At 47.6% G+C, this 10,451-nt stretch overlaps 1 protein-coding gene across 12 annotated transcripts in view; it reads left to right on the top strand.

Moving 5' to 3' along the window:
- Window positions 1-5,390: 5,390 nt before the first annotated feature.
- CAMK2G (calcium/calmodulin dependent protein kinase II gamma) overlaps window positions 5,391-10,451 on the top strand; it is a 121,131-nt gene continuing 116,070 nt past the window's right edge. For 3 of the 12 annotated variants that reach the window (XM_068139837.1, XM_068139834.1, XM_068139838.1), the window contains exons 1-2: window positions 5,394-5,694; window positions 7,550-7,644. In XM_068139837.1, the coding sequence (XP_067995938.1) occupies window positions 5,630-5,694; window positions 7,550-7,644 (160 nt within the window). In that variant the 5' untranslated portion in view covers window positions 5,394-5,629. Of the gene's footprint in view, window positions 5,695-7,549; window positions 7,645-10,451 lie in introns of all 12 variants that reach the window. The other 9 variants (XM_068139842.1, XM_068139840.1, XM_068139847.1 and 6 more) reach the window with 7 other exon arrangements.

The following is a 10,451-nucleotide window of genomic DNA, read 5'->3' as shown; positions in this document are numbered from 1 at the left end:
TCATATTCATCACCAGCCATTCTCTATTGGTGAGAACAAGGTCCAGCATAGCACCTTTTCTTGTTGGTTCCTCTACCATTTGGAGGAGGAAGTTGTCATCTATGAATTCCAGGAACATCCTGGAAGGCTGGTATCTAGCTGTGTTGTCCCTCCAGCAGATGTCAGGGTGGTTGAAATCCCCCATGAGGACCAGTGTTTGTGAACATGAATCCACTTCTAATTGCCTGTGGAGGGCCTCATCTGCTTTCTTCTGCTGGTCAGGTGGCCTGTAGCAGACCCCTACAGTAACATCTCCTTCCCCTGTCTTCCCTTTAATCTTCACCCATATGCTCTCAACCAGCTCATCATCCTTCCCCAGGTGGAGCTCCACTTATTCCAGCTGGTCACTGATATAGAGAGCAACACCTCCTCCCCTCCTACCCTGCCTGTCCTTTCTGAAGAGTTTGTACCCATCTATCCCTACATTCCAGTCATGGGAATCATCCCACCAAGTTTCAGTAATAGCCACTATGTCATAGCATCCTAGCAGTGCAGTGGCCCTTAATTGATCCTATTTATTGCCCAAGCTGTGTACATTTGCATAGAGGCACTTCAGATGGGCTGGCCCTGTCACCCTCTTAGGTGAATCCCCCTTGATTCCCTTGGGGTGTCCCAGTGCTTTGTCCGTGGCTTGCCTCAGGACAACAAATGAAGAGCCCTTGCTAGCACTCCACCCCTCCGCCTCTGGTGAGCTGCCCCAGTGTTTGTCACAGGCAAGCATAAGATTAATAATCCCTTCCCCCTTCAAATCTACTTTAAAGTCCTATCACCTACTAATTTGTTTCATTGCTGCTTTCTTTTTTGCTTCTTGCCTTCACGTGCTCAGGTGGCCAGGAGGGCCAATGGCATCCTGGCCTGCATTAAGAACAGTGTGGCCAGCAGGAGCAGGGAGGTTATTCTGCCCCTGTACACTGCACTGGTTAGGCCACACCTCGAGTCCTGTGTCCAGTTCTGGGCCCCTCAGTTTAGGAAGGATGTTGACTTGCTGGAACGAGTCCAGAGAAGGGCAACGAAGTTAGTGAGGGGCTTGGAACACAAGCCCTATGAGGAGAGACTGAGGGAGCTGGGGCTGCTTAGCCTGGAGAGGAGGAGACTCAGGGGTGACCTTATTGCTCTCTACAACTACTAGGGGGGTTGTAAAGAGGCAGAGGTTGGTCTCTTCTCCCAGGCAGCCAGCACCAGAACAAAAGGACACAGTCTCAGGCTGTGCCGGGGAAGCTCAGGCTGGAGGTCAGGAGGAAGTTTTACACAGAGAGAGTGATTGCCCATTGGAATGGACTGCCCGGGGAGGTGGTGGAGTCGCCGTCACTGGAGGTGTTCAGGAGGAGACTTGACAGGGTGCTTGGTTACATGGGTTAGTTGATTAGGTGGTGTTGGGTGATAGGTTGGACGCGATGATCTTGAAGGTCTCTTCCAACCTGGTCTATTCTATTCTATTCTATTTATTCTATTCTATTCACCCTCCCAGACTGGTTTCCAGCTTCACCCTTTCTTACCTTTTCCAGGTCCTTTATTTCGGCTAGTGCCCTCTTTTCATATCTGGCACTAGCCAGCACTGTTCTGCGCACCACACTGATACATGCTGCCCTTTGGCTTCTTTAGCCTTCCTAGGAAGATACTATCATGCAGCTTCTCCAACACCTGATTTTCCCCACTGGGTTGAGTTCCTGTTAGTTTCTGTTAATTCCCTAAAGACCAATGCTTTTGTGTTCTCATAGGCATTTTCCATGCCAAGGCTGACCTCAGGCTCCATGGACAGATGGGGCCTGATGCAAAGTCCACAAACATCAGAGGAAATGCCCATTTACACCCATGGGCTTTGAATTAATCCTTTGCATTACTTACTTATTTAGTGCCTCTTACTCAGCTTCAGTTATTAAAAATCAGATTAATCCCTGACAGATTCCCAACAGTTCCATGTACTGTATAAGCCAACCTGTGCTACTTTAAAAGACAGAGACCAAAACTTCTGCTCTGATAATGTGAAATCTGCAGCTGGCTAATACTGAAAGCAAGGCATTACTTACACATCTCAATCCTGATAGAGAATCGCTGGAGAGAATCCAAGAGAGAGCCATGAGGATGATTAAGGGACTTGAGCATCTCTCCTATGAAGAGAGACTGAGGTCCCTGGGGCTATTTAGTCTTGAGAAGAAAAGACTGAGAGGGGATTTCATCAATGTGTATAAACATCTGAGGGGTGGGTGTCAAGTGGATGGGGCCAAGCTCTTTTCAGTGGTGCAGAGTAGTAAGACAAGGAACAATGGGTTCAAACTTGAACATAGAAGATTTCACCTCAACATGAGGAGAAAGTTCTTTACAGTGAGGGTGACGGAGCACTAGAACAGGCTGCACAGAGAGGTTGTGGAGTCCCCTTCACTGGAGACTTTCAAAACCTACCTGGATGCATTCCTCCTGTGCCTAAAGTGATCCTGCTTTGGCAGGGGGGTTGGACCTGATGATCTCTTGAGGTCCCTTCCAACCTCTAATATACCATGATACTGTGATAATGTAACCCTGTATGACTGAGGTGAGAATCTCACTTACTGTTCATTAACTGTATTTCCCATTACAAGCACAAAGGCGCTCTCAAAATATTTTCTTACTGTTCACATATTTTCTGGTCCCTATGACATTATACTGACCAAGCACCATTCAAGATTCTCCTGTTTGCAATTTTACTCTCAGTACAAGTAGACTGCTATGTCAGCCAGAACATCAACATTTCTTTCTGTTGACACAATACTCTCTTATCCATATTGCCACCCCTCCTCCTGCTTCATTTTGCCTGCATCCCTTTTGAAAACGCTACTCTCATAATTTGGTCTCCCACTCAGTACTTGGTTTTAATCAAGTCTGTCACTCAATTTATATCCCACTTTTTGCTTAAGCAAGTTTCTCAGTTAGCAATCTGTTTCTGTAGCACTTGCTATGCAGAACACATGGTTAGCTTTTCTTTCTACAGTTGATTCTGTTTCCTGATTTCCAGACCCCACTTTTCCTTGTAACCCTTGAAGATGAGAAACTTCCTCTTCTGTCTTCCTTTTTATGTTCATGTATTTTTATGAGACCACTGAAACCAAGGCTTCTTAAATATCATGAGGTGCTTTGTGTAGGGCACAGAACAGTTCTTGAGTCCAGTTAAAACAATTTTCAATTGCAGAAACTCACTGAGTTGCAGCTCTAGGTAAACCTCTTCTGTTGCTGTATTTTGTCATGGCTTGTACCCCATTTCATTTTCATCATCTTTCTTCAGTTTGTAGGCATACAGGACAAATGCACAGAAGTTTGGTTGTCTGCCTCTGGATATTCACTCAGTACCATGTGTTAAAATCTGGCCTTGAACATCCACCCTTAGTTTTTATGTTGATGAACAAAGAGTGGAACAGAGTCCAGTTCGAGTTGCTCCATGTATTTTGACACAGTGGACTGTATCACTTAGTGCAACCACAGCACAAACTTAACAGCTCACCTTTCCTGCACAAAGGACATCTAATGTAATTTTGGATGGTGGAAGTGCACTACAGGTGGTGTATCAGCAACATTGCCCACCACCACATCTAGAGTCTCACACTCGAGTTTCATGTTATCAGCCAATTCCCCTGGTAAGGACTGTGGGTTGTCAGACAGCCCTCCCCCTTGTCTGCAATTCTTCTAACTGTTAGAGAAACTGAATGAAGCTGTTTGAGCAGTTTTACCTAGGCAGGAAGAAGATTCAGTGATTGGCACTTGTTGGCTGGGTGATTTGTTACATCTGTGAATTGTTTTGTTCAGCCAGTTTTCATGTTTAAATATTGGCGTGGTATAAGATGCAGAATGTTGTGGTTTCATAATCACCTTCTAGAGGTATTACTTTGTTGTAGTGCTATTGTTATGTTGTCCTACTTTTGCTGTCTACTTTCTGCATAGGCTGGGTGAATTTTTGCTCACTGCATCACTTAGGTGTAAACTCTGCAGCATTGGGCTCACTGCATTTAACCTGGCAGTGGGGGGAGGAAATGCAGGTGGCTGCTGTCATTGCTTTTCATATGACTGAGTAAAAACGACTTCACAGTCCAGTCACAGAGCAATAATGCAGTCTTTCTACAGAACTTTTAATTTTCACGAGTTTAATATTTCTCTAAGTTTATGATATGCTCATCTGCTTCTTTGTATGTTCTTAACACAGCTGGTGCTCCCAGCCGTGCAGGAGAGACCAGAGCAGTCCTTCCCTCTCCGGCTAGAGCAGTGACTGCCCTATATAAGTCTGCATATTAAACAGATTTGGCAATTATTCAGAGGGAGACAGTTAAGTAAGAGGTAAAACCAAAATTGCTTATAAAGGTGCTGCAGACAGCACTTTCAGATGGCATGCTATTATAGACAGAACAGAGGCTGGTTTGTTTTCTGTTGCAGTCGGAGACCGATGATTTCTATTTGTCTTCTGCGTCCAAGTCCCGTATCACCATCCCCACAAACCATAGGTGTGTGCGAATGCCGGGTCTCGTTCATTAGCAGTTTCAAGCCATTTCGCGCGTTACCGTTCTACCTCTGTGCAAGATGGTTCATTTCCTCGTCGACTCCCATACGCAACCTGCAAAGTCAGGCAACCTAACGGCGCTGCCCGCTCGGAAGCGCGCCGGGCCCAACTTTGAGGAGGATAAGGACTTGGGGCTCCGCTACCCTCTCCCGCCGAAGGCAAAGCAGTGCGCCCGGTTCGCTGCGCTGGGCATTGGCCTCAGACTGCGGCCAGAGCGGTAGCGACCAGGAGCTGCTTCCTCTTTTCCGCGGCTCCTTCTTCGTCGGCCGGAGCACGCACAGAGCCGCGAGGAGAGCAGAGCGGCTGTTGCTCGAGATGGGAGGAAAAGCAGCTGGCGCGCCGGGGCACGCAGGCGCCGGGTCGCCCAGTGGTACCAGCCTGGCGGTAGCCCCGCCGACGTGCGCCGGGGAGAGGGCGGTGGCACCCCCCCCCCTTCCTCTGTTTCCCTCCCTCGTCTTCTCCTCCCGTTGCACGCAGGAAGTTTATCCGGCCGCAGCTTTTCCCGGCCGGGCGCCCTCGCCGGGAGAAGTAAGAGAAATCCCTCCCCGGTGCGCTTGGCCGGGGGTCTTCTCCCGCCCCTGCAGTCTTCTAGCCGCTCGCGAGCGGGTGGGGAGGGTGAGCCCGCCGCAGTCTGCCCGCCCTCCGTGCAAGGGGGCGGGGGCGCTGACTGCAGTGTCCGCTCCGGCGTCCGCGGGCGGGGGAAGGCGGCCGCGCCCCGGCTGCATCCCCCCCGCTGGCGGCGGCGCTGCGGGCGCCCCGGGAGCGCCCCCGGTGGCCACACCCCGCGGCGGGCCGGGGCCAGCGGAGGGGCGGAGGGAGGGGGCCGGCGCGGGGTGTCTCCGAGCCAGTTCTCGCGGTGCTGGCCAGGCTCAGCCTCTTTTCCCCTCCCCGGCGAGCAGTGACTGTGCACGGCGGAGCGGGGAACGCCGAGCTGGAAGCGGGGGCAGCCCGCGCCGCCCCGCCGAGCAAGGAGGGAAGCCGCCGAACAGCGTGCAACCTCCGGCCCGTCCCGGCCCGTCGTGGCCGCCTTGCCCCATGTCTCAGCGGCGCTGAGCCTCCCTCAGCCTGAACATGGCCACCACGGCAACGTGCACCCGCTTCACCGACGAGTACCAGCTCTACGAGGAGCTTGGCAAGTACGGAGCCCGCTGCGCGCCCCGCGCCGCGCCCCAACGCCCGCTACGACCCCGGGACCCGTCGGCTCTATCGGGAGCCCTGTGCGGGTGCCCCGCTTCTCCCTGGAGCCGCAGAAGGATTAGCTGCCGCGCTGTAATCCTGCTCTCTAGCCCCTCGTCCACCACAGCGGCATCGCCGCTGAAGGGAAAGGTGCTTCTGGGTCGTCCCCGCCGTGGGATGGGGTGTTCCCGCAGCTTGCCTCGGGCTGCGGGCTCCTCTTGCACCCAAGGATTTCCTCTCTTATCCCCTTGCCCTCCTCAGGATCAGGCTACTGCCTTCTCCTCCCCGCACTGTCTTCATGCTACACGCTGTCGTTTCCTTCAGCTGTTTCTGCGCTGGGACACGGCACTGTTACTGCCACTGCGATGCTTCAGTCCTCACTTCCTTGTCCCTGTGAAAGGACCAGGTGCTGCTGCACCGTCCTGCTCCCTCCCTCTCCGCACTTGTCTCTGCATTGACAGACCTGGTGCTGCACCCTAGGACAGGGCTTTGCAGGGGAACCTTGTGGGACAGGAAAGCAGCATAGCAGCAGCCAGGGTAGGATTATGGGGAACTGCTGTTCTCCCCCTTTCTCCCTCCCTCCCTTCCTGCACCAACTGCTGGCCTCTGCTGCATCTCTTCTCTCTAGCTCGATGTCCCTGTCTCTCCCCTCTGTGCTGCAGCTGTGTGTCACTGAGCCCGGGCCCTGGTGCTAGTGCTCACCTTGCTGCTCATTGGTTTGTATGTAGAAGCTGAGGAAGGGGAGAAAAAGGCAGAACTCTGCAGTACTTGGAGTATTTTAAGATATTTTAGACTCTCTGTAGGACTGTCTTCTGGGACCCTTGTGCAGTTTCTGCTCCCCTTTCTTATACTTGAAATATGTACGCCTGCCCATAGACATGGGTTTGCGTTCCTGGTCTGAAGGACTTGGAACTTTCCAACAGTTTTCTCTTGTATGTCCGTCCTTTCCCCCTTTTCAGATCTTTCCTGTAAAGCTAGCTGTTACTCTTTTCTCACCCTGATTTGTGTTGTTGTTATTTTCTTAAAAAACAAACACAAAAAAAAAAAACACCAAACAAACCCACCCCCCCCAAATCAAAACCAGAAGGGACTTCTTTCAAGTGCTCATCTATGTAGTCCTTTAGATTTTGAGTCCCTATCTTTTCACCTTGGTTTCTGTTGTATTATCTCTTTTTTCCTCACAGAAATCCTTCTTCCCTCTCTCTCAGACTTCTTCTCCAAGTGGCTCTCTGGAATAGTTGTAATAATATCAATAGTTCCAGCTTGAGAAAATGTACAAAGCCTCGTAGCTTCCTACTCACTTCATTAATAGGTACATGCTTATCCCCATTTTGCAGGTGGGTAGAGAGATGTAAGAGAGCTAGTAACTTCTGCAAAGTGTTGGAGTGATTTCGTGACCAAGCTGGCACTTGAATGTGGGAGAAATTAGTCCTGGTTGTCTGATGTAACTGCTGGGGATACTGTCTTTGGGAGATGGACTTAATGGCTGGTGTTTGCAGCATTGTTGTGGGCTGCTTGTCTCCCATTCATCAATCCCTTCCTGTCCTGTTTCCATGGCCGTATGGTCTCTCTCTTGCGCTGCACAGCGTGCTATTCATGCTCCGCTGTCTGTTGAGGGGGCTTGAAGACTATATAGACACGGTTTTATTTGGTGATCAGGCAGCATGCACTGTTCATCAGATTCTCATGTGGTGTTTCCCTCTCTGTATGTCTTCTACCCTGTCCTTAATCTAGTCTGCTCTGGGGACAGGAATTGCTGTTACTGTATTCTCCTTTTCAGTTTCATAGCTCCTACCCTCTTTATTTTTCTTCTAGGGGAGCCTTCTCTGTGGTCCGCAGGTGTGTAAAGAAAAATTCATCACAGGAATATGCTGCAAAAATCATCAATACCAAAAAACTGTCAGCCAGAGGTTAGTGTCTCAATCTAGCCTTCTTCCTTTTATTAACAGAAAATACTTCACTGGAGTTGAAGCTGTAATAAGTTTAAGTGATCTGAAGTTGCTTGTCTTGGTCATTGTTTCAGAGTTACAATGATTGAGTTGTGTGACAGAGAGGAGATTGAAAGGAAGTTGTGTAGGATGATAGAAAAATTCCTGTATCTGGAAATGGATACTCTATAATGTTGTCTTCTTCCTTTTTGAGATCTTCTGTAAGCTGAGCTAGACGTATGTTTATACAAGATTTATCTACACATGTGCGTACTGATCACCTCTAATAAAGAGGAGTGCCGCAAACCAGTTTTGTTGAACATCATTTCTACCTAGGAGATGTCTCTTGCCAGAATAGATGTGATTATTTTTTCTGAAGAGTAGATGCTATGTGCCTTAGTTCTTTCATGCTGTTATATATACATGGTGTGTTGGCAGAAGTAGGCTGTGTAGAGAAATCTCGTGAATTTGACTTCTCAAGAAGTACTTCTGCAAGTCCTGGAGACTTCTAAAACCAAATCCAGACTGTAGTTTCAAGAAAGGAGAAAAACGTTTTAAGTCTTCACACAAGCTGTTGGTCCTCTGTTTTCCAGGGATGTCTGTATACAAAATGGGTAGTGCACCTTGTAGCATGCAGGGAATGTGTATCTTCTAGTGCCTAGGGAATCCCTTACAAGGATTTAAGTTGCTTTGTGGGTGGGGTGGATGGGGGGGGGGGAAGAGTGACAGAAACTGAACTTGATTAAAAGATGCTGAAAGCAGAGTGCAGCGAGTTGAAATGCCAGAGGTGACTGTTTTTAAAAGAGGTGAAGAAAACAAGATACAAGTCCTTAGAGGCCTTTCAGATATAATGTATTTGGCTCTTGACTGTCTTGTAGTTGAATAGATGGCTTAGTAGAGGGATTGACCGAGAAATGAAAAAAAGCAGGAGGAGATAAATGATCTTGATAAATGATTTAGAAGTGAGTAATGTTTTGTCTAATCCCTATAAACCAGAAAAATAGAACAGATATTTTGCTTTTTGATGGAATACAAAATGTGACGATAAAAGCAGAAGATGGTTTGAAGAATGGTGAAAAATTTCCATTTACTGTCGCTTGCATGTAGAAGTAGTGTCAGAAGTATCTGAAGTAGAGTGCCATACTGTGAAAGCTGATTTTCTTTTTCTTTTTTTTTTTTTTTAACTTGTGGAAGTAAGCATGTGTGATCATGTGTTGTTTTGGTATCTAGCCAGAGTGAGGTGATTTTGGGGACCAACCAGGGGAGCCCCATGTTGTTTCGGAGGTGGCTGAAGAACCTGTGAGAATTGGTGTCCCCTCCACAGTCAGATGACAGTGCCCACTGATGTAGGTGCGATCTCCAATGTCTTGAGTTCAAAATTAGTTCATCTTAATATGGGAAAGGTTTGAAGGGTGGCTTTGCTTTGCTAATGGCCATTAATGTAATGTTTTCTCTGCAGCATTCCTTGTCTATCCTCTGGTGAGGAAGAATGCTCAGGAGAGCATATCTTCTCAGATATTAGTGGACACAAGCCTGCTTAGACAAGGGAGAGGGTATCTTGATAAACTGATTGCAAATGAGAAACTTCTTTCTTCCAAAGGAAGTGAAATTGAAGTTCACTCTGGAGATGAGAAAAGTGAGGAAAACTGCAGAATTAATATAGCTGAAACAAAGTTCAGAAACATATTAATAGAAATCCAAAAGTAGCAGAACTGATTGAGTCAGTTTTTAAGTGTTTGGGCACCTAATGAGTTACAGAGGGAGCAATATATAGGCCCTCATTGTTGTTCATATTAGTATGAGGAGAGTTTTATGGCCCATCAAACAGGAAAACTCAATATGGGTGAATACAGGCCATGTTTTGATTTACTGCTTGCTTTTTAGATTTTTTTTTTTACCCTCCTATTAATAAAATACATTGAGGATACTAGCCTGATTTACTTATAAAGGTACTGGTTAGGTAAAGAAAAGTCTGGGGAGAGCCAGGAAAGGAAATGGATCCTTCTGTTAGGATAGAATAATATCAGAAATAAGGAACTGCTCAGGTTTTATTGAAGTCTTACCTGAAGAGTGAAGAATCTGCATGTACAGTGAAAAGTGGATATTGACTTTAGCTGAATATATAGGTTCCTCAGTTATTCTAGCTGTGTTTCCTGATAGATCAAGTGGTTGGCACAAAAAGCAACCAAATAGTTTTTGATAGGGTTTTAGTGAATTCACTTTGGAATGGGTCTTTAAAACACTGAAGGAAAAATCCATCCTATTTAGACATTGCAGCTGTAAATCGATGATTAAGGAGATTTGATTCAGCAACCTGAAAATGACAGTCTCAGGGAAAGGTGTTTTAGAAAGCTGTCTCCCACAGAAAGAGAATGATGGCATTAATTTTGCAGTATCCTAGTTAAGTGTTTCCTGATGCTTCCCTTCCCCAAGCTGGCACTTCTTCCCAGGGAGGCTGTCTTTGCCCCACAATACACACTGATGGGGCTCTCCTTCGCACACAGCTGCGTGTCTGTGGTGCAGCTTAGCCCACCCTTCTGACCTTCCTCTCCTGTGGTTGATTTTCGTCCTGTGGTTGGCTTGGTCACAGGACCAGAATATTCCATCGTATGGGGACACCCTGCCTCTCTCCAACTTAATCATAGATACACTTAACATTCTGTACTTTCTGTAGCAGAATTTAAACCCATATAGACACTTGATGTAGAAAGTACGGCTTCAAGAGCCACTGTCTTGCTGCTGCTGAGAAGTATGTCTGTTGCTGCTTCACAGAAGTTTTGCATCTTGTA

Source organism: Melanerpes formicivorus, unplaced genomic scaffold, assembly GCF_026170545.1.
Source record: "Melanerpes formicivorus ecotype bairdi unplaced genomic scaffold, bMelFor1.0.p_v2 SCAF_6, whole genome shotgun sequence".
Classification (NCBI taxonomy): Eukaryota; Metazoa; Chordata; class Aves; order Piciformes; family Picidae; genus Melanerpes; species Melanerpes formicivorus.
Note: the sequence above shows the minus strand (reverse complement) of the source record. Positions and strands in the feature narration are given on the sequence as shown.